Here is a 24,969-nt window from a genome sequence, read left to right on the forward strand (position 1 = left end):
CGCATAACGAAGTGTGTCAGATCCAAAAAGAGTAGCAAAGCTATTAATTATTAAAAGTGAATGCTAGAAAACGTAATTGAAAAGTCAAATATAATAAAAGTGAATGCTAGAAAAGGTAATTGAAAAGTAAAAAAGAAAGGCCCAAGTCAAGTGCTTGCCTGGTGAGCAATTAATGGGAGATTCAAGAGAAATTAATGAGAAATTCAAGAACTGGACGAGAGAAGCAAAGTGAGGGGAGATTGCATGACGGCTAAAAAAATAATGATAAGATTATTATGTGGGATAAATTTTTTTAGGTGAGTTTTAGGATAGATATGAAAAATAAATTATAAAGTAGGAATATTTTTGACATTAGAAAGTAACTGACTTAATTCAGATTTTTCCATTCAGTAAAAAGCTAAAAAAATTAGCTTATTTTATTAAGTCAAAATTATCTAAAAAGTCCTATTAAGTTATAAAAATAAACACTTCTAATTAACTTAATTAATTAAGTTAAGTCACTTTAAGTTATTAAGTTAAAAAACAAACGCCACCTTAGTCTTCCTTAGTCTAATCCAACTAAGTTACCAAATATAAGATAAACATTTAATCTCAAAATTAGTCCAATCTCATACTTAATCCTAGCATCTAAAGATGCCCTAAAAGATTTCTAATTAAATAATGTGATATTAACCAATGGGCCTTTGATCCAATGGGAGAAGCCTTACACTTACAGTGTTGAGTGCAAGTATTTGAGCCTCCATAAGAGCTTTATAGGGGTTAATTTCAGTATTCCCTCAATTATAAACATAATTGAGTGGAAACAGTCTCTCCCTTACGAAATGTGAGTGGAGTAGGTATCCCTCGAATATTAGAGAGGGTTTAAAATATATGGGCAAGTGCTTCAGTGTGTCAATGTATGGCAGTGGTCCCAATTATATAGTATGATTGTAAATATTAATTGTAATGTCTGATATAATGTCAGTAACATTCGTGTATAACAAACTTAAAAAAAAAATGAGATTATGACTACCATCCAATCTTTATAAATGACTAATTAGGAATCCTTTAAATTATTAACATAAGGGATAAATTACAAGGAAAAAAATACTTTAAATTATTTTGACTAATAATTTTGTGTTCAGTAAAAATTCAGGTCAACAATGAATTTTAATCTAATTTGATTAAGTTGATGAATAGACCCTCGGGCGTTCTCCTTGATTACATTCGTTTGTTAACTTGTCACCATCAAACAAGAATATATTCTTATTGAACGTGTGCATTAAAAGTATATCTAGAGATTAGTTTTTAATTTGCCCTAGTTTTGCTTCTTCTTCCAGTTAATCATAACCCCACTTAGAAGTTATTGGACTGCCCTTTGTCCATATAAATACAAACTCATTTAAGTATTATACCACTTGGAACCCACCTTTTAAAGACCCGAGTTCAGCAAAGTTTCCCGAAGAATCTGCTACAGTGTGATTGCACACGTGAGTACCCTAGCATGTTTTGCTTGATTTTTCCTTTTTTTTTTGGCCTTTTCTACGTGAGCCAGAGACTTTGGGACCCATTTGTTAATTTCAGAAAAAGAGTAAGGAATGACAAAGCAAAAGCAAGTTCTGGCTCTGGCTCGCCGCATTTACCCACTTTCAACTGTTTTTGGGCCTCATTTTTATTTGGGCTCTGGCTCTGAAGTTCAGATCATGCATAAGAAAGACTTGATGATATTACGATTATAAAAATGGCTTAACTTGTAAGACTATTAGAGATTGAATCATAGACATGAATGAATCTGTTATTTGTTCACACTCACACTGAATTTGTTCTCATCACTTTTTTTTAAAAAAAAAATTCGCAAACAAGTATACAACGGAAAGGCACTAGAAAATAACGTTTTACATTATGACCACAAAACAACAATACTTATAAAGACATCTTTGGAAATATTAAAATCTTGAACATGACAATGACACAGACCACTTTGAATTATTTATCTACACAAACTACTCTTCCATCCGGATGATGCATCGGAGACCTTCTCCTCTAAGCATGTACTCAAAGGCCTTGTTGATTTCGGAGAATGGGACTGTATGGGTAATGAATTTTTCCACTTCAAGCTCCTGCAGCAACATTCATTTGACATGAATCAATCAATTAAGTAATTAATTAATGCATAATCTTTGTCATCACCAAAGCCATTACTCTTGACCGAATTGAAAGTGGAAAGTTGAAAGTTGAAACTACTCGTTGTACCTTGCTCATATATTTTTCTACAACCGAAGGAAGGTCAGAACGAGGCTTGTAGTTTCCAAAGAAGGTGCCCTTAAGAGTTCTTTCATTCAACAAATTCATGGGGTGCGTCTTGAACACAGCATCTTTGTGAGGAACGCCCACAAGAACAGCCACACCCCAGCCCTGAAAATATCAGGAGTCAATTCCGTCTGTGTTAGCAGGATTTCCAGAAAATTAAAAACCGTTAATTAGGACCAGATATTGAATGTACATACATCGTGGACACATTCGAAAGCTGAAATCATGGCATCAATATGTCCAGTGCACTCCACACTTCTGTCCACTCCTCCATTCGTCATTTCGGCAATTACCTGTTTAGCAATGATGTGAAATTCCTATTGATTAGTACATTATTACCAGATGCAATTATGACATAAGATATTTAACTTTTGTGCTTATTGTTTAAGAATTTAATTTGGAGACAAACCTCTTGAATTGGTTTATTGTAGTCTTTTGGGTTCACAAATTCAGTCGCACCGAACTTCTTTGCTGAAACGACCAAGATGGGGATCTCAGTATGATATCAATTTATGGTCTCTTTTCCTAATTATTAAAAAACCAAAAGCACAATTTGTTTACCTTCTTCAAATCTATTTGAATTCAGATCAACACCAATAATCCTTGAAGCCCCGGCAATCCTGGCCCCTTCAGCAGCCTGATCAATCACATTGAAAAAACATAATATGAATATGCATTGTCATTTGCAAATTTACCTGAAACAAACACAAAGACAGTTCATTTAGGCAGATGAAGATTGCTTACAGCGAGGCCTACAGCGCCCAATCCAAATACAGCCACTGTTGAGCCTTTTGCAGGTTTTGCAACATTAAGTGTTGCGCCCAGGCCTGGAAAACAAAGCCACTGTTAAATTGTGAATCCTAACCGAAATTAAAAACAGTATTAAAAATGTCGTGCTCCAATAAGTACCCGTCGAAATTCCACAGCTGAGAACACAGACTTTGTCAAGAGGAGCCAACGGATTGATCTTGGCAAGACAGCCAACATGAATAACGGTGTACTCACTGAAGGTTGAGGTTCCAACGAAATGATAAATAGGCTTGCCATTGATGGAAAATCTCGATTTCCCGTCGTTAAGCATGACGCCTCTGTCAGTATTGATCCTGAGAAGATCACACATGTTGCTTTCTTCTGACTTGCAATGAGCACACTCCTTGCATTCTCCGGTGAACACAGGCAGAACATGATCCCCTGGTTTGAGATCAGTCACCCCCTCGCCGACGCTCTCCACAATCCTGCAAAAATTTCAACAGATATCATATCAAATCACAATTGAAGAAAGGTAGCTAGATCATGAAAAGTAATCCATTTATGTCATAGAAATCAAACTGAGTATTCACTTACCCTCCTGCCTCATGGCCATAAATTCTAGGAAATAAAGGGTTCTGTCCCTGCATTTTAATAATTAAAAAAAAAAGATATATTAGTATAAAAGTGTTTAACTTGTACGAGTTCTAAAGAAATACAGACTTTCATTCTAAATAAATTTTACCTTGGCTTCCCAGAAGTAGACATCAGTGTGGCAAAGGGAAGTAAAGAGGATCTTCACACGAACTTCATTAGCCTGCGGCGGAGCCACCTCAACTTCTTCCATCACCAGTGGCTTCCCTGCTTCCCAAGCTACCGCGGCTGCAACCACAGTAACCAAAAAAAAAAACAATTATTCGAATATATATAGGCATGCAAAGATCAAAAGGCACGAAATTACAACCATTTTTCAAATACCTCTACAGCGTATGACTTGTCCAACAGTGCTTGACATCTTTTAGGAGAAACTGAGAACTGAAAGATTTTTTAGAACTCTTTAAAGCTTGCTTTAACGTTTGCTCTTGGTGGGAATTTATGGCAGTTTGTCAAGGTATTTATAGCCCTACGAAACCAAATTAAAGAAGAGGTATCCCTGATTTAATAATGGATTCTTGTGCTGTTTAACTATTTATGATATTATTGTAATAATTGTTTAGACTTTCAGATATAAACTTTTGCCTCAATACAGGATACACACACAAGAGGGGCAAACCCAAAACCATTCCCAGATTTGTTTCCCCGGATTTTAGTCCCTCGTTTTACTGTTGGTTTACAGTATTCTGTTTGGTATATCATAATTCAATATTAAAAGATAAAAGACAGCTGGGATTTTACTATTAAAATATTTATGAGTACGTTCTCCATTCTATTTTATTTTAATTTATGTTTATTATGAATGTCAACGTTAAATTCTTTTTTAAAGCCTTTTTTTTTTTTAAGTATGCGACTTGCGGAATCAAAACCCTGTTACAATTGACTCCAGTTTCTGTGTGTTCGTCCTGGTTTTTCTTTGCAGCTGTTTTACCATTTTCAAAGTCGAAAACAACTAATGGTTTTAGTCTTAACTTAAAACACATCAAACAGATATTGAAAAAATAATAATAATATAATAATAAATATAAAATAAATTTGATTTCAAACAACTAGGGGGACTGCCATTTTCGTTTTAATTACTAAAATTATCATTCAATCACTAAAGTCGGAGCCAAAAATTGACTTTGTAACCCTTCCTCTTGTACACAAACATAAAATTCATTAAAATACAAATTTCCTTTTTGAAAATTTGAACTTTTTATTTTTTAAAACGATGTTTAAGAAATAAATGAGATGGTACGGGGTTTTTTTTTTTAACTTAATTACTTAATTAACTTAATTTTAATAGTTAAGTCATTAAGTTCATTTGTTTTTTTAATTTCATAAAAAAATTTAATCATTCAGTCAATAAGTTATTTAAACAATTTGTCTTACCTTTTTGCTTAATCTAAAAATTAAAAAAAGATATTCTACCTTGAGAAATATTGTGTAAACTTAAAAAAGAAAGAAAGAAAGAAAGAAAGAAAGAAAACAATCAATAAACTTCTTCATAAACTTTTCACTCTCATTAATTCCAAATGACTATTGACTACAGATCCTTGTTTATAAAAGATAACAAATGACAGTAATTTTATATTTATTTGTATATAATGATGATTCTTACTGTATGTACATGTCGTAATCCTTTTGATTATTGTCACATCTGCATGACGATATTGATTCCTATTACATGTGCTAAGTGTATTGATAATTTAAGAGTCACAAAACGAATAAAATTTCAAATCGAATGGTAAACAAATTTGGTCAAAATTCTACTGATTCGGATTTGATTTATTTATTAAATGAATTGAACTTTTAAGATTCAGATTCGATTCATTTATTAAATGAATATTCGGTTCGATTCGTTTAATGGAATTAATAAACGAAATGAATTGAATTCGGATATGTTTATTATTCGTTTATCCTATTACGAATCCATAATGAATTGAATCAAATCAGGATTCGTTTACAATTCATTTAAAAAAAATGTAATTAATAAACAAAAGTAAGCAAAATAAAATATGAAAAAGACACAAATTTAATATCCTACAATAAAACACAAATAATCCAAATCATATTCTAGGATTAAATACACAGTCATCCAAATTACAATATTAACCTTTAATTTTAAAAAATTTCAAATAAATTTAAGGACAAAAAAGCAATTTAATTAAACAAATAATAAATGAATTTTAAACGAATCAACCTATATTTAATTTGTTTATAACCCGTTTATTAAACGAATAAATGAATCAATATCTTCAAATCCGGATTCCATTCGTTTAATTAGCGAATCAAATCGAACTCACTCATTTATTAAATGAATCAATTTTTTCAAACATTTAATTCGCATCAAATTGAATCGAATAAGCGAATCTTGATCCATATTGTCTCTTCCAAATTTGATATTTTATCACATACACATCACATATTAATACTGTTGATTCTAGCCAAATGTCTTGATCCTTCTCATATGTTGATACAAATGATGTTAATTCCTTATACTAATAATGCATATGACAATTCTTTATATCAATTACATGCAAACGATTTCATACTTCTGGCATAGAAGACCAATTGATGTCTCATATTTTATATGTATACGAGGGGCAAGTTTAGTGGACATAGTTTCATACATAATTTTAAGCACGGCTTTTAAACTATTGGATTAAAGTTTAGCTAAGGGTTAATATTAAAATTGACATATAATTTTATAATTTTAAAAATTAATTAATTAATTAATGTGGATCCCACCATATTAAAATTCTTCTTTCTTTTTCATCGCATCAATTTTTTATTTTTGTCCCCAAAAGCTTTCCAACTCCATCAACCTTCCATTAGATAATTTTCTTATAGTATAAACATCCATTTAAATTAGAATAAAAAAAATTATATATGTTAATTTTAATTGTTAGACGGTGAATCAATCTAAGTCGTATTTGGACAAATTATTGAAAAATTTCGCTCTACTTTGATAAGATTTTAACATGCCAAACAGTGGGCTGCTGTATGACAGAACTTGGAAAAACCATGTTGAGTTCCACTCCACAATTGTTAGAGATCAATTAATCTCCCAATCAATTTATTTTACCGTGTTCATTGTATCAGATTCAATCACCAGAGGCATTGGACCTACTTCCCAAGCTTTACCTATTATATAATATTGTCACGAATTTTACTTAATACTTACTGATGTCTAATTTTATTTGTAATCTTAATTTTATCTCTTCTTCTTTCTACCAGTACCAGGTCTTAAGCCATGGTGGCTGATTATATTAACTGGCTCAAACAACAGTCGACCAGTTAAGCCAAGGGGAGACCTAGTGGTTATTCATACTCTTGGTTGTTATTATTATTATTTTTTATAAATAAAAAAAAAAAATCGATTATACTCGTGATTATGAGTTTGAGAGTTGCGGAGAAATAAGTGTGAAAGAGAAGAGGAAAAAAAGTGGAACTTAGGAAGAGAAAAATAAAAGAGGAGTGAAACGTGAGAGAGAGAGAGAGAGAGAGACTTCATAATTATTAATTAAATAATTTAAATAATAAGCTAATTGGTGGTGGATGGTACCGATGGAATTGTAAAAATAGATATTGTCACTCCTGATATTATCATAGGAATAGCTACAATTTGCAAGATTAGAATAACCATGAACAACATCGTAATGTCTAAAAACGTATACATTTATTTATTCATTGCCATTGACCAACTGAAAGACACTACACAAGAACATCTTTAAATTATGGCCACAAATTAATCAAAATAATTTAATTTTACAAAGCATCGTTGCGTACACATGACATTAGAGCATATGTGATTAGGACCACTGTTAAGAAACATCTCAAACTTGTTCATGCAATAAATTCTACTCTACTCTTCCATCCGGATGATGCATCGGAGACCTTCTCCTCTAAGCATGTACTCAAAGGCCTTGTTGATTTCGGAGAATGGGACTGTATGGGTAATGAATTTTTCCACTTCAAGCTCCTGCAGCAACATTCATTTGACATGAATCAATCAATTAAGTAATTAATTAATGCATAATCTTTGTCATCACCAAAGCCATTACTCTTGACCGAATTGAAAGTGGAAAGTTGAAAGTTGAAACTACTCGTTGTACCTTGCTCATATATTTTTCTACAACCGAAGGAAGGTCAGAACGAGGCTTGTAGTTTCCAAAGAAGGTGCCCTTAAGAGTTCTTTCATTCAACAGATTCATGGGGTGCGTCTTGAACACAGCATCTTTGTGAGGAACGCCCACAAGAACAGCCACACCCCAGCCCTGAAAATATCAGGAGTCAATTCCGTCTGTGTTACCAGGATTTATAGAAAATTAACAACCGTTAATTAGGACCAGATAGTGAAGGAACATACATCGTGGACACATTCGAAAGCAGAAATCATGGCATCAATATGTCCAGTGCACTCCACACTTCTGTCCACTCCTCCATTTGTCATTTCGGCAATTACCTGTTTAGCAATGATGTGAAATTCCTACTGATTAGTACATTATTACCAGATGCAATTATGATATAAGATATTTAACTTTTGTGCTTATTGTTTAACAATTTAATTTGGAGACAAACCTCTTGAACTGGTTTATTGTAGTCTTTTGGGTTCACAAATTCAGTCGCACCGAACTTCTTTGCTGAAACGAGCAAGATGGGGATCTCAGTATGATATCAATTTATGGTCTCCTTTCCTAATTATTTAAAAAAACAAAAGCACAATTTGTTTACCTTCTTCAAATCTACTTGAATTCAGATCAACACCAATAATCCTTGAAGCCCCGGCAATCCTGGCCCCTTCAGCGGCCTGATCAATCACATTGAAAAAACATAATATGAATATGCATTGTCATTTGCAAATTTACCTGAAACAAACACAAAGACAGTTCATTTTGGCAGATGAAGATTGCTTACAGCAAGGCCTACAGCGCCCAATCCAAATACAGCCACTGTTGAGCCTTTTGCAGGTTTTGCAACATTAAGTGTTGCGCCCAGGCCTGGAAAACAAAGCCACTGTTAAATTGTGAATCCTAACCGAAATTAAACCTTAAACAGTATTAAAAATGTCGTGCTCCAATAAGTACCCGTCGAAATTCCACAGCTGAGAACACAGACTTTGTCAAGAGGAGCCAACGGATTGATCTTGGCAAGACAGCCAACATGAATAACGGTGTACTCACTGAAGGTTGAGGTTCCAACGAAATGATAAATAGGCTTGCCATTGATGGAAAATCTCGATTTCCCGTCGTTAAGCATGACGCCTCTGTCAGTATTGATCCTGAGAAGATCACACATGTTGCTTTCTTCTGACTTGCAATGAGCACACTCCTTGCATTCTCCGGTGAACACAGGCAGAACCTGATCCCCCGGTTTGAGATCAGTCACCCCCTCGCCGACGCTCTCCACAATCCTGCAAAAATTTCAACAGATATCATATCAGGTCATTCTAGTTCACAATTAAAATTGAGACGAAATTAAGATTTTAAGTTAAACATACCCTCCAGCTTCATGACCGTAGATTCTAGGAAATAAAGGGTTCTGTCCCTGAATGAGGTTAATTAAAACCATATGTTAATCTTGATTCAACAGTAAACTTATAGTACATGAAGGTAACTGCAAATCTGCAATGATATGTATAATCAGCGTCTTTACCTTAGCTTCCCAGAAGTAAACATCAGTGTGGCAAAGGGAAGTAAAGAGGATCTTCACACGAACTTCGTTAGTCTGCGGCGGAGCCACCTCAACTTCTTCAATCACCAGTGGCTTCCCTGCTTCCCAAGCTACAGCAGCTACAATAAAAGAAACATATAAAAAAAATTATTGAAATATATGCATTCAAATTCGTAGCACAATAAACCAAAATACAGCATTTTTGAGTACCTCTGCAGCGTATGACTTGACCGGCTGTGCTTGACATTGTTTGAAAAAACTGAGAACTGAAATATAAACTCTTTTAATCTTTCTTAAATGATTGCTATTGATGAGAAATTGTGGATGTCTGTGAAGGTATATATACCTATGAAAGCAAAATAAGCATAAGTATACTTAATTTAATAATAGATTCTCATGGTATTATGTATTATGTTATAATAATTGTTAGACTTTTCAAATACAAGTTAAAGCGCAAAACCATTCCCGGGTTTTGTTTCCTTCGATCTAGGTCCCTGGTTTTACCGTTGGTTTACTTTCGTTTAATAATTCTAAAGATTAAAGATAATGACAGAGGATGTACAAATATTTATGAGGAATTTTCAAAAAGACTATAGTGACATAAACTATTCCCTATTAAATAATGTGATAGCTTTTTCTAGTAGACCAACTGTACATGCAACTTGCGGAAGAATCAACAAATATATATGCAACTTGCGGAAGAATCAACATCCAGATTGATTTGACAAGCTGTTGCTGACTTGCTTCTTTTCTCGTGTGTTTGTTCTGGTTTTTCTTTGGAGGATTCCAACGGATTTTAAGGCGAAAACAGCTCTTGATTTTTAAAGAAAGCAAATTGCTATAATTTATTTTGAACTTCCATTTCCATATGCACTCTTAAATGATTCTATGCGAATTATTGACTTCAATTTATTGGTGCAGCCCAATTCGAGATAATGGAACTGGGCTTATAGCTATGAATCCAATATGATGAACCCATGTTCACTCAAGAACAAATATTTCGAATTTCAACCGAAGATATTTTATGTCAAACTAGAGTATTATTATTTTCTTAAGTCTTCCGCGAAATTTTAATTCATTATTTATATTAACGAATTATAGATAAAGTAAAAAATGAAAAGGTCCGAATTATCTCTTGACCTAAGTTGGGGTGAGCCTTAAAAGCTGGTGAACACTTAATTATTTTTATATTTTTATCTAATAACTATGGATCACTGACTTATATTTTATTCAGATGAAAATCATGGTAAAAAAATTAATTAAAATATGTATATTTTCATGATACAATTATGTGTCTAGATATGAGCTAGATCTACTCATAATAAAAGTGATTTCTTAATTTGAATGTTTGCAATAAGGTACTTTTCAGCGGATCAAATAAATTACGTTTGGAAACTTCAATAACAAGAATCCTTTTAATTTGATTGATTGGGAGACTATCATTTCTTTATTAATTTCTACACTAGTAATAGCAAAAACTTTGGTTCATAGGTTGCTTTTTGGCTAATGCATTAATCCGAAATGCTTCCTTACTTTTTAATATATCAAAATAAAAAAGGAAATACCGACTTATCAGGCAACAGTCTCTCTTGTTCGCAAAGCTTCAATTTTAAGGATATTTGGTCTTCCTTTCACATACAAAATCTAACAGAAAAGGCATTAAAGCAAATAATTATTTGACCAATGATAATACGCATACATATAGTTTTAGACATCAAAGAACACTAAAAGTAAAAGAAAAGGTAAAAAGATTTTATCCTTTTTTTCTTTTGCTTTTTGTTCTCTCTTGATTCAAGCAAACTTGGTTTCATTTTTTTTTTTTTTTTTTATCAAAACAGCTTTACTTTAATAAATTTACCCATCTCCAACAAGAATACATATAAGTCTCCTACCTTAATCATAAGTCATAATATATATTTCCTTTTTCTTTCGGCTACCACTACACTATGCACTAGGAGCCTTTTTAGAATCAATCCTCCACTAATTTGCCAGTCATTTCCGGAAAAGACACTTTTGACATATCTTGCTCGTCACATCATAATACTTTCTGATGAGCTGCTTCATTCGATTCACAAGCTTCCCTTGGCTTTGAATTTTGATTGTTGTCCTCATAATGCTCCCAGATTTTTGCACTCATAGGCCTAAGAATATGTAATAGAGGAGTGTAACAGGCAAAGAAACTAACATGCCAAAGATAACCCTGCAAAAAAAAGGAGGAGAAAATTTTATAAATTTAAACGAAAAAGCCTCTCGAATCAAGAAATTAATTTTGATGTGTGAAAGTGATTACAGTTGGTAAACACAAATTGTTGTTTGTTGCAATATGTGAATGAGCTTTCTTTTTTTCTTTTTTTTTTTTGCCAGTCTGAAAACACATTATTACGTCCAATTAGTTGTGCCTCCACATTACCAAAATCTATAATTAATTTGCTTTCGCTAAAGCTCCCGGGCTTTTATACTTTGCCAAAGTTACCCCGGAAAAAAGTAAAAAGAGAAAAGAATTGCACTTCTTTTTTTTTATCAAAAGCAAAGTAGCTTTTCTCAGGGTTTTGATGAAGTCAGATCAATCAAAATTCAGCACTTCTGAACTACAAATTAAAGTAAGTCTTTTAAATTAATTAATCCACACAAAAAAAAAAACTCAAATTAATTTTAGTTTCTTACCCTGTGCTCAAAATGTCAGGATGCAACCCATATTCCCTAGCAAACACAAATGGCACGATCCCTTGAGGAAGAGCTGCCTGAAGTTAATACTCAGTTCAGTAAACCTTCATCATAGAACATGCAGTACTGATCTTCATGAGCACAAGATTTTTATCTTACCTGTACAATGGCAGCGTGTAGTTTAACACTCTTCAATCCGACGGCAAAGGACGCGGCGGACATTATTATGGGGCCACAAATGAACCGGATTGCCATCCCCATCGTCGCCCTTTTCGCCCCGCAAGCAATAATCCGCGGCTGAAGCGCCATGAACAATCCTGTTATGATATTATTAGCAGTATGTGCGTGTCATAATCAAAATTCCATTTGCGACTAACATCAATTCATGCGACAGTAACATGATGATTACCTAAACTGAACATGGCCATCCCAAGTCCTGCATCTGAAATAATTTTGATTGAATATTTCACCAAACTTGGCATCCCCACATTCCATCTGTTAGATCCCAACCATCTTGTTACAAATTACCAAGCTGATATAGCAATATTTTTACATAAAAGACGCTTTTTATGATAATACCAAATATATTGTGAAAAAGTTAATGAATGTGACTTAATTAGAATAATAATATAATTAACTCACTTAAATGAGATTAGGGACCAGAGAACCCCTAACACACTTGAGTATGTGTTGGGATTTCGAGAAAGTTTCCGTCCAACAACAGTGAGAATTAGTCTAAGCATAACTAATGCATGTGGCATTTTCTGGTTGGCTGCTGCTTCCTTTGATTCTGCTTCGTCTGGCATTGGAATTTTTGAGCTGTCTCTGAAGCTTATTTCTTTCTCTGAGAGAAAATGCAACTTATGTTACATCAATTTGTAATTTAAAAATGCAAAATTTGCTAACAAATTTATTTTTTGACGATAAACACTAATAAAACACAGAATATAATCAGATTATCAAATCGCAAAAAGTAAAAATAAAATAAAATAAATAATCAAAAGTCAAATATGGTCGATCACTTGTGTTATAAAGGTCAACCTTTAAAGAATCCAAAGCAATGATAATATGAGAATATTGGCCGACCGGGATTTGGTATATTTACTATTTATTACTTAATGAGATTCTTTACTAAGACTGCCATTGTGGAATCATTACACACGTGCTCCATGCTAATGATGTTGCCTATCAATTAAAGGGCATGACTTTAGGTAAAAAAGTTTAACATTTAAAAAAAAAATTAAGATTATTTTGACGGTATTATGTTAATTTTATTTCTCTTTCGATTGTGAAATTAGGGGTGTGCGATTATGGATGGGCCACCGGCCACCCCTATTTTAGTTATATGGTGGAAGAAACTTAGGGCTAAAGAGAGAAAATTTATTAAAATATTAAGGTCTACTTTTTAATTTTAAAAAATACAATTATATATTCACATTACGTGTCTCTTGTTCAAAAAAGAAGATATGGAGGATCTTTGCCAGCATTTGATGGTGTAAAATATTAATTTATGATAATAAGATTATCTCAAATTGAAGAACGGGAATAATTGAAAAACACCGAGACAGAACACACAAAATGCAAAGGATGTTTTGTCCCCCTGCACAAACAGAGTTCATTATACACAACATATCAACACGTACTTCATTGGGCCAGCCATAGCAGTACGTTTTTTCTTTTTTCTTTTTTTGTTATTACTCATATTATAATTAATATTACATGAAATTCTTAATATAATTTAAAATAAGATAATTATTGAAATTAATTTACATTAAATCTATATTTACTCCACACATATTTTTTAACAAAAAAAATTATTTTCATTCAATTATTTTTATTAAAAAATTAAAATTTATAATTATTTTTATAAAAGTTTAAACAGCTAGTATTCTCCCGCTAATCTAAAGGACTATTAATCTAAACAATAACACAATCAATTTCAACAACTTCAATTTTCAATTTTATTATCGTCAGTTAATATCGTCTTTAGATTTTCCCTCCGGTAAAATCTGGTGAACTGGTCAGATCCAGACAAAAACATTTATTGTTCTGCCCCGACCATCCGTACAACGAATCCTGACAATGCTGCTCACTTCTTTGTTCAGATCTTAAATTTCAAATTTCCATAATCCTAGCCAAACCCCAAAAATATATCAATCAAAGACACAAAATTTCCATCTATCTATACACTAAATATTTGGTACGTAAAATGAAAATTGAACAGTGGAGGGTGGCTTAGTCATCTCAGCTGAAAATAGGGCCTATTTGATATACTCTGTTTAGCAATTATAAAATAATAGGAAAAAAAGAAAAAAATTATAAAATAATAGGGATCTCTATGCTATTAACCCAGTAAACGACAGCGTTTGAATGAAAATAGTGATGGTCCTTACCAGGGGCGTCTTTGCCAGCTTGCCTATCTCCTTGATACTTCCCAGGAGAATCCCACACCATTCTCCCACCAGGAACCACCGGAGACGGGTTCCGAAACACCTTCCCGGCGACCGGAGACCTTGCCCACGTTGGCGTAGTGGCGGTCATAACAGTAACCGCGTCCATTTCATTGAAGTTGGAGGCGCGTGGCGTAGGCTGCAGCGAGTAGGCATCCGAGGAAGCGTAATTTGACAACCTGGGACTTGTGGCCGAGCCCCAGAACACAATCTCATTATTCGAATTGTAATGATAATCGTGTAAAGGAGCCGGAGTGTTAATGGAGAATATCTCAGCGTTGGAGAGATTCGAAGCCCTGGGAGTTAAGCAGATTGAGGATGATAAAGCGGAGTCCGGCGCAGACGACGTGGACCGTCTGATCCTCACCCGGATGCGACCGTTTCCGTCCGTTTCTGATTCCGTCTTGAGCGGGTCCCGCCCGTCGAGAGAAATCACGTCGTTGTCGAGCTCGAACTTGGCGATGGAGGCCGCTGCTGGACCGGGGAATTGCGTTTGGATTAAGACAGTGGCCGCTCTATATTCAAAAAGAAACAGCAAAAGTGTGTACCTGCAAAATGCTAACATCTAAATTCTCTCTTTCTTTTTTTCTGTCTTGTCTTTTAACAACCCTTTATTAGAAGAATATATGATTCTTACCATATGATGCATTGGAGAACGACGAGTTGCACCATGAGGGACTGAGTGAACTCTCCGTACATGGCGCTGAGCAAGGGGATGCCCATAACGAGAGTGTTAGGCAAAGTGGCGACTGAGAAAAGAGTGATGAGCCAATCCAAGCCGCCTTTGAAGAAAATAGCCCAAACTGAGAGCAAAACAAGGACCAAAACTTTAGACAGAGTGTCAGCCAATATGAACTTCGTGTCCATTTGGTATGGATTGTTTTGAGCTATGAAGTGAAATGACAGAACGGGGACCGCGAAAACGGCGACGAATCTGTTGATGCCGGAGCACTGCTGCGGGGTGAAGATTCTCCACCATTTGACGGACCCGTATGCAATTAGCATCGCGAAATATAGAGGAACCATTGCGCACATAACTTTGTAAAAGTCATTTGCTGTTATCATTTTTATTTTCTTTGATATGTTTCGTTTATTTTCCTTTTTTTTTTTTTTTTTACTTCCAAGTTTTCGAGTTTAGTGAGATTTGTGCACGGGTTGTATGTTTATATAGGAGATTTCTGGACGAATTTGACCCTGTGAGGATTGTTGATTTACTTTCGTGGCACTGCAGTTAGCGGGAATTTCGGTTGGTAAGCTGAATGATGAGGATGAGGAGAGGATCAACTCATGAATTTTTGGCTCCGTAGAAGTTTCGAACAGGAGAAAATTTTAATCTGATGATGATTTTTGTCGCAAAATTGGATGATTCATTTTTTTTTTTCCATGTGACAATTGGACGAATATAACCTAAATTTTGATCTGAATTTTTACTTAAACGGAAATATAATTAAGGGATGGAAATCTAATGTTGAGCTAATTGTATATTACTTATATGTATAGTAATATACAATTAAGGAATAAGTAGTTTTATATTTTTATCTAATAACTACTAATTATATCTTTCTAAAAAATTAGAAAAAGACTCAACTAAGTATTGAATCTAAATCCATAATTAAGAGTTCAATTCCAATGCATAGAAAAGTTGAAGTATTTTAATAAATATTTTTAAAGTTTGAATTAATGACACATTTATCCAAAAAATTCGGAATGTGTTGGTAAGGTGCATATTATTCTTTTATAATTAATCAATAATGTTATTTTGTTTGGGAGAAATCGTACGGACAAATAAAAATCTAGAAAGGGCCATGGCAAGACTATTTAAGATTTTCTCCTATAAATAACATTTTATATAGTTAATTGGATGAATATGTAAAATGTTATATCATAGTCACATGTAATATTTAGAAAAATAATAACATTGAATAAAGTAATTAGATAAGAAAATAATCTAAATTGTGAAATAATAGAAGCATTTTATTGTGTTATATACTTTGAAGTTAATATTTATAATGAGAACTGCAATAATGAAAAGCACATAGGAATTTGAGCACTCTTTGATGATAATAGGATCTTAATTGGTTGAACATTGTGCTTTGTGTCACTAATAATTAGGTTATTAACCAAATGGCATTTTTTATTTAGGTGATGAATGCAGTCTGAACCACACGATTCACTAGCGGTGCCATGATATCAAGCATGATATAGAGAAAACAGCCTTGTTGGAAATTAATTATGTTGCCTGTGGGCGACAACTAGATACATAATTGAGGATTATGAGCACAATCAAAGTCATTAGCCACAGTGGATGTATATAGTGCAGGAAAAAGTAATTAATATCTACTATCAAATTATTGTCTAGCATGTGCAGTGGATGATGCAATAAAATAACAAAGTTAATTGATAGTTAATTGATCAGACACACATGCGCAACAATGCTTCAAAACTATAAATTTAGGTCAATATTAGCCTATTAGGCATCAAAATTGATTGACCTTTTGTTTTTCACTGTTCAAGGATAAAGGATTAAATAATCTATCCAATCATGAAGACTGTGAGACTATTATTTATACATGTATTATTTGTTTAGACTTGTATCAAACTTAAGGTAGACTTTTGGCCGGGGCAACTCGGTCATGCACAACTAACGCCTTGAGTTCGAATAGTATTAGGGTGGAAAGTTTTGTGGATTAGTTTCTTACCTTTATGTAAAGGCGGGAAAAATGAATGAACGAATCGAAACGTAAACGAATTGAGTTAAGATTCAGTGAATTCAGATTTGATTCATTTATTAAATAAGCGAATTGAAAACTCATGATTTAGATTCGATTTTTTTATTAAACAAATATTTTGTTTGATTCGTTTAATTTGTTTAGTAGAAATAATTAACAAATTGAATCAAATCTAGATTTGTTTACTATTCGCTTATTCTATGTCGAATACATAATGAATCAAATTGAATATGAATTTGTTCACAAAAATATAATTAATAAACAAAATAAACTATAAAAAAGACAATAAATTTAACGTTCTACAAAATACAAACTTATTATTATTTATAATTACTATATTAGCCTTCAAATTTTAAAAGTTACATGTTTAAGGATAAATAAGTAATTTAATTAAATGAACTTTTAACAAATGGATCATATTCGATTTGTTTATGACTCATTTATTAAACGATTTTAAATGAATAAATGAATCAATATCCTCTAAATAGAATTAGATTCATTTAATAAGCTACCGATTCGAATTCACCTATTTATTAAATAATTAATTTTTCAAACCCAAATTCATTTAATTCACATAGAATTGAATTAAATAAACCAATTATGACTCAGATTGCCCCCCTATCTTTATCTTTAGATTAAATAGTTTAACTAATAGGATCCTAAAGAGCTAAAATTTCCTGTTCATAACCCTATATCCGCATGATCATTTTGTATAAATTAATTTACACTTCAATTTTTGCTCATTTTCGAGCCTTTATTTATTTAATTCTATCCTATTTTCGGGCTTATGCTTCAATCTTCTAAATTCCGCGTGACGTTTTTAAAATTAAATTCAAACAAAAAGTTTGATAGTATTAAAGTACTTTTTTTTGGTAACTTATAAGAGGTATTTCAGCCTACTTAGGAGTAAATTTCTGTTCAAAACAGACAATTCTGTAATTAATTTTTTACATTGTAAATTAATGTACCGATGTAAGCATAAAGTTAGCGTTAGAAAATTGGATTTGAATCGCAATGAATGGTGATTGAAGTTCAATAGTTAAACTAACTCCGACTCAGAATTTACGCATCGTAATATGAGAGCTAGCTAGCTGTGCTAAGAAGGGACGAAGAAGCCACTTCGGCCTTGGTCGGAGTGGTGGGCTGCTGCCCTCACAAGCATTGTGAGGGCAACGGTTCAAGCCCCCACAAAAGCATTTGTGGGGGCTAACGTGCTTATTTGTTTAATATTTCAAAAATTTTCTCTCCCTCGTGCAATACGAGTGGAGTATGGACATCCCTCTTCTGTAAGGGATTATTTGTCTGGGCATGTACTTCACAGAATTCAATGTAATAATATAAGTCCCAATTATGTATTTCTGATTGTAAATATCAATGTAATATATCTGCTATAATAGCAGTTGTAATTATCTATATAATGCAATAATATGATGATTAATCAGTATTCAAAAAAAAAAAAAGAAGGGACAGAGAAATGAAAAGCTAGTCTTGCATACATAATAACAGACGTTTTTTTTAATTTTATAATTTATTATTAACATGATATCAAAACTAAAATCTCTTTGTTGGACCCTTGCATGCCATTGAATCTCAATCTATTTCTTATTTTTATATTTGTTGGTCGCACCCATCAAATCAATACATTTTTTTTTTTTTTGAAATGGGAATCAATACATTTTTTGATTTGGTCTAATCATACTCTTTGTATCCGCACATCTGGGCTAGCTCATAGACTTGATTTGAATATGATTATGTGAGCAATATCTGGGGGCCAATAAATTTGACGACTTAAGGAAAATTAAAGGCCATATGTACAAGCTGAGCATGCATGGAGTTACTTAAAGAGTGAGGGTGACAGCAATCCAACCCATTTGCCAGGTTAATTACCACGTACCATTTCCAGGAGAGTTGTTCTGACAATTCATTGATAGAATTAAAAACAACATTTAAATTGTGTCCTTTTCACTTTCCATATGTGCCAGTGCCGCTGTGCCACCTGCAAAAAAATACAAACCCTTCCTCTTGCATTGAAGAGCACATATAAAGATCAAAAACTTCTCTCATTATGCAATGAGATTGAGATAATTGAGAATCTAGAAAGAAAAATCTTCAAATCTACTGGCAATAATCGTCCAATAGTGTACAGTGATAGCTTTTCTTTAAACTTTCGGAAAAGTAAAACTTATTGGATCCGGAACGGTGTAGAGCTTTTGCTGTAAGAAGAGTGAGAGAACACCTTTTCAGTTCTGAGTAAAGATTATTTGTTTTTTGTTCTCATGTATAGAGTCTTTTAGCTTTTTGAGTTGTAAATTAAAGGGTGAACTGAAATATGACTTGTATTATCCAAATATCCGACGTCCTTTTTGTTAGAGAAAGGGACAAATCTGTGGTACCACTGTTGTATGGTACCACAGATGGATCCAATCATTGGATCTAGCCCACAGTTGTCACCAGAGCTAGATTCAATGGTTGGATCCAGCTGTGGTACCATACAACTGTGGCACCATAGCTGGATCCTAGAGAAAGATCAATTTTTATAAATTTTTATAAAATTTTTTTAAGATCATTCTCATATAATATATAAAAATTTATAATTTAGAAATTAAATCTTAAAAATTTGATTTGATTTTTTTTATTGAAGTAATTTAGGTTCTCAGATCACGATTCGTTATCACCACATCTGTTAGATCATAATATATCACCACCACTCCTGTTAGATCACAATATATCACCACCACACCTGTTAGATCACGATCTGTCACCACCACGTCTGTTAGATCACGAACTGTCACCAATGATCTTCTAGATTATGACTCATGTTTGATCTGTACTTGACGTGTTGGTGCCTTTATCACTACCAAAACAACTAGCACGAGAAATTTTTTTTCTCAACAATAAAGAGAATTTTTTTTTCTCTAATCTGTATAAAGTTGCTCTTCTCTTTCTTTAAAGAAAATAAGCCTTTTATATCTCCATTTTAATGAAAACTCTTGGCTCCAAATAATTAAAAAACAAAACTCACGGTTACTTATTTTTTCTATAGGGGACCCACCTTATAAAATAACATAAGACCCCTTACACACAAACTAATTAAATGGAGCCTCCCACTAAATGATATATTTAAGCTTTTGATCCAAATAACTAGTTATCTTGCTTATTAATCCAGTAGTGGTGCAGTCAATTAAATGAGCTAACATGGGGATCATTTGGGAACATACAATAGTAGCTACAATAATTAGGCCTGTAATTAAACTAGCCCAATTATTTAATTCTAAATCTACTCTACTAAAAGATTGGAACCGACTTCTATAATTGTATGCTCGAATAATAATTCGTCCCAAGCCACATTGATTTCTTTACTGCACAATCCTTTGTACCACATCATTAATTAAATTGATATCTCAACTGTTCAATCAATTTAATAACATCTTATTCCTTGATACTTATTGGTTTTCTCTAATGATTATTTTCAACATACTAAATATGTTGACACACTCTGGCTAGAGAATTTTATGATCAAGTGCCGAAAACATATCAAGAGATGTGTTGTACAAATTCTATATTGTTAATCTATAACTCCAATGCTCATAAATGCTCCCACCAAGATACCGGGTAATCTAGACTATAAGTATGTGTCATGCCTATTGGTAACTCAAATAAAATAACAATTACAATCATGAAATCATAATTAACTCAAGATTAAGATTACAATAAAATCAATACCTATGAGATTTGATAGGTCTGAAAGTTATTACAAAATTAATTAAATCTCATATATGATCATGTTCAATGTAGTCGTACTACATCAATAAATTCATACATGATTAAGACAAATCATTCAATGAATTTATTACAGTCTATACCTAAATAAAGTGTCCAACTTTATTTATCAACTGTGAACTAAATTTATTTAATCATAAAATAACTTGTATTTATATATTCTGTGAATTTATATGGTGATCACATAAATACATATAATATGATTAAATAGACTTTAATAAAAATATTAATACAATTAAGATATTTAAATAAAATATCTTATTAATTTTATTAATTAAAAAAATATTTATTATAATTAAATAAATACATATATTTTTAAAGAACATATTTTCCCAATACTTTTTCTCTTAAGAAATGTTATCGAACAGGTACAATCAACCTTAAATAGATGCCACGCAATTGTGACAGTGGCATGAAACAAAAAAAAAGACGAAGAGTTAATACAAGCTTTAGCTTTCGCTTTGTTTAGAATGAAAAAAGAAAAAATTTACAGTAAAGGGCTAAAATGAAACTATCAGAAGTCAACAACTGAAAAAAGAAGAAAAGGAAAAAGAGTATGGCAGAGCATTAGAGAAATGTAAAATCCCCATCCATCAGTATGAACCATGAAGTGCAAAAGATGATGATGACGGGACGGTGGGGAAAGCGGACTGAAATGAGAGGTGGCGTGTGGTCTGTTAATAAGAGGCAAATCCTTGTCCTATTGTGTTTGGTTGAGAGTTTTGATGGCGAAATGACATGTGGGCGTGACGTGGACCCCACGATCCACCTGATTGGGTGACAACGCATGCCCCGTCTGCACCGGCCCATCAATCTATCTCCAGTCAGTCAGTTTTAGAGCTGGGCCCCACCTTCTCTGGGAGTGAATCATGGACGATCAGTGGCCACCTCACGTTGTATCTGTACAGCCTTCACTTTAGGGTCATTCATAAGTAAACAACAAAGCAAACACGGTGTAATTCGTATTGGACTGAGCCCAAATTGGGCCTTTAAAATCGGATTTCCAAGATCCACTGACCTTTGTTCATAAATGGGCTCATTTGATCTGGGGCGGAATCATTTGCATCGAAATGAAATCTGACATGTCAATTGTCAAATTATATATAAGATGATTTGTCACGTAGCTGGCATGGAGGAACACCATCGCTCTCACTGTCATGTAAATCTGACTGCATTCCTGTCAAACAAAAGTTTTTTTTTTTTTTTTTTTTTTTGGCCATGAGATATCATGGAGAGGGTCTCTATTGTGGGAGACACATTTAAGTTCGTACCACAATTTAGATTAGAAGTCCCTGCTCAAACTGAGAGGCACGGATTCTCCCAACAAAGGCGATTTCCTTACGACTCGAACTGGGGAGTAAACCCAGTCAAGTCACTTAAGGGGACTCCATTGCCAGTGGAGCCAACACTTTATTGGTAAAAGATAAGGTGTTTATCACCAAATATTTGTGGCTCAGTTGTCAACACAGGCTGGATTTGTGGAAAGAACTCTTTTGTTCGATCCTCATTAAATACACCATTTTAAGAGGGGTAAGGATCTTTAATTGTGACTACACACTGAATCTAGACTAGTTGGGACCCAATACAGTCATCGAAAATCAAATAGATCAAAAAAAATATAATAAGGTGTTTATCAAATGACAATGGTTAGTCTGAAGCTGCTCTAAGGTAGAGTACATAAAATGATAAATAATAAAAAATATATTATAATTTTAATTGCGTGATTTTAAAGGCGTACTTTACCTTAAAGTGGTTTCAACGTAACTGGAACTTTATCAAATATATCACAATTGACAATTTTAAGATGCCACCATATGTTGAGTAATGCACTGGAGGATAGGATCCCATTAGAACTCTGCACTAACAAAATCCTTTAGGAGGGCAGTTACCGAGTGAGGTGGCCAAATTTAAAATGACTGGTCAACTTGGCTCATGTTAGCAGTATTTCTGCTGAAACTTGGAGAAGAAAGAGAGAATTACCTTACTCTCCTCTCAGAATAAATACCAACACACATGGGAAGGAAGCCACTGGTGATTGAAGAAGTGGAGGTGGCGCCACTAGAGAAAGATGAAGTTCGATTGAAGATTCTATATATTCACCCCTTTGTGCCGTACTGACGTTTACATTTTGCGAAGCCAAGGTATATCACGCACTTTTTTAAATGCAGATGTTACTATGCAGACTATTATATGTATGATCCTCTACAATCCAATACCCAAGTAAGAGTTTAGCATCCAATTACTTACAACTATGTACAAATTTTTCTTTTTGTATTTAACCTGTATGAATTCTTTATCTAAAATTAATTTTGTCCTGAATTTATTGTTTCTTTATTTAATATTTCTATAGCAAGAGCACCCTGGGTATTGAAATGATTTAATATAAATTGCAGGGGCAAAAGCCATTGTTTCCTCGCATATCTGGTCATGAAGCCGCAGGGTAAGCTATGCACGTCTATCTCTCAATGCTTAAGACAGAACTAACGAGTTGAGAGTAATTAGCAGTTAAAAAAAATGTGCAGTGTTTTGAAGTTAATATTACTGAAGATTTTTTTTTTTTTGTTTGGAATTGTGGAGGGCGTTGGGGAAGGGGTATCTGGTCTCAAACCAGGAGACCATGTCCTTCCTGTGTTAACAGCAGAGTGCAGGGAGCGTTGCCAACTCGCCATTGTCAATCAGAAGAAAGCAACACGGGCGATCTTCTTAGAATCAATACCGAGAAGGGAATTATGACCGACGATGGTCAGTCGAGGTTCTCAATCAAGGAGAAGCTGATATACAATTTTCTTGGCACATCCACATTCGGTGAATACACAGTCGTCCATGTTGGCTGTGTTGTCAAGATCAGCCCTGCTGCTCCTCTCGACGAAGTTTGTGTACTTAGCTGCGGCATCTCCACAGGTTTGCAAAAACTCCCTTTTCTTAAATCTATGCTGGAAGTGTAAGTAGTAGCTATGTAGCAAGTTTCTAATTTTGAAGGTCTTGGTGCTAGTTTGAATGTTGCAAAACAAAGAAGGGCCATTCTGTTGCTATTTTTGGACTAGGTGCTGTTGGCCTTGATGTATGTTTCTTTTATTTCTTTGTGTCCAGTTGGTTCAAGGCTACTGGGTGAACGTGATGACTAGTTATGATTTTCGTTTTGTACTAACTAATTTCTAGGCTGCTAAAGGGACAAGATTATCAGGGCGCTTCGACGATCGTTGGTGTCACCTTGAACCCCAACAGAATCAGTGACGGTAGGGTCATTTTCTAAATGGGTATATTCAAAGAGCCCGCTTCATTTATTTGTGTCATATCTAGTTACTTTTTGATGAAGGTTGAATTATATACTGACTTCTGCAGCCAAGAACTTTGGTGTTACTGAGTTTGTAAATCTAAAAGATTATAACAAACCTGTTCAGCAGGCTGGTTCCAAAGCCTAATTTTTACTTACCTGTGCTATACACATGTGTATGATCATTGACATATGCTTTTGATGATCAGGTGATCGCGGCGATGACTGATGGCAGGTTGGATCGGCGTGTTGAATATACTGGAAACATCCAAGCCATGATCTCAGCTTTTGAATGCGTCCATGATGTAACAATCATCTCAGTCAAGATCCTCTCCTTATCTGAGTTTTTATTTGAGCAATTACCTGTAAGTACGTTTATTGGTCTTAGCTCGGGGAGTTGCTGTCCCGGTTGTTTTGCCAAACAAAGATGATAGTAATTAGCTAATGTTATGTAATATCTTTGGTTATGTTCCTACAGTGTTTACTAATTACGTACATTGTACATATCTTGACGTTGCAGGCAGAGGAACTGGAGATGGAGAAATTTATCACTCACTCTGCATCATTCTCGGAGATCAGCAAGTCATTTGAATACATGCTTAAAGGAGAAAGCCTGAGGACCATCATATGCATGGATGGCTAGACTTCTGCTACTTGCAGCAAGCAACCGTAAGCTTCCCTTTCAGTTCGGTGGTATCTTGCTAAGAGTTGCATAATTGAGCAG

At 33.8% G+C, this 24,969-nt stretch overlaps 3 protein-coding genes and 1 pseudogene across 3 annotated transcripts; 1 reads left to right on the plus strand and 3 right to left on the minus strand.

The window, feature by feature from the left end:
- Nucleotides 1-1,794: 1,794 nt before the first annotated feature.
- LOC18042245 (alcohol dehydrogenase 1) lies at nt 1,795-4,134 on the minus strand. The gene is made up of 10 exons (XM_006434308.2): nt 4,015-4,134; nt 3,782-3,918; nt 3,634-3,680; nt 3,199-3,524; nt 3,034-3,116; nt 2,851-2,926; nt 2,699-2,760; nt 2,487-2,582; nt 2,233-2,394; nt 1,795-2,099 (listed from the first exon to the last, which is right to left on the minus strand). The coding sequence occupies exons 1-10, from the start codon at nt 4,049-4,051 to the stop codon at nt 1,983-1,985; spliced, it is 1,143 nt and encodes a 380-aa protein (XP_006434371.1). The 5' UTR covers nt 4,052-4,134; the 3' UTR covers nt 1,795-1,982.
- Nucleotides 4,135-7,403: 3,269 nt separating this feature from the next.
- Nucleotides 7,404-9,663, minus strand: LOC18042246 (alcohol dehydrogenase). Its single transcript, XM_006434309.2, has 10 exons — nt 9,559-9,663; nt 9,331-9,467; nt 9,176-9,222; nt 8,763-9,088; nt 8,593-8,675; nt 8,410-8,485; nt 8,257-8,318; nt 8,045-8,140; nt 7,791-7,952; nt 7,404-7,657 (listed from the first exon to the last, which is right to left on the minus strand). Exons 1-10 carry the CDS (start codon nt 9,593-9,595, stop codon nt 7,541-7,543), a joined length of 1,143 nt encoding a protein of 380 aa, XP_006434372.1. The 5' UTR covers nt 9,596-9,663; the 3' UTR covers nt 7,404-7,540.
- Nucleotides 9,664-11,271: 1,608 nt separating this feature from the next.
- Nucleotides 11,272-15,564, minus strand: LOC18042020 (auxin efflux carrier component 6). Its single transcript, XM_006434311.2, has 7 exons — nt 15,100-15,564; nt 14,406-15,010; nt 12,655-12,856; nt 12,422-12,507; nt 12,172-12,329; nt 12,013-12,089; nt 11,272-11,548 (listed from the first exon to the last, which is right to left on the minus strand). Exons 1-7 carry the CDS (start codon nt 15,525-15,527, stop codon nt 11,482-11,484), a joined length of 1,623 nt encoding a protein of 540 aa, XP_006434374.1. The 5' UTR covers nt 15,528-15,564; the 3' UTR covers nt 11,272-11,481.
- Nucleotides 15,565-22,931: 7,367 nt separating this feature from the next.
- On the plus strand, nt 22,932-24,937 carry LOC18042021 (annotated as a pseudogene).
- Nucleotides 24,938-24,969: the final 32 nt, after the last annotated feature.

The sequence above is a fragment of the Citrus clementina genome, unplaced genomic scaffold (genome assembly GCF_000493195.1).
Source record: "Citrus clementina cultivar Clemenules unplaced genomic scaffold, Citrus_clementina_v1.0 scaffold_5, whole genome shotgun sequence".
Classification (NCBI taxonomy): Eukaryota; Viridiplantae; Streptophyta; class Magnoliopsida; order Sapindales; family Rutaceae; genus Citrus; species Citrus x clementina.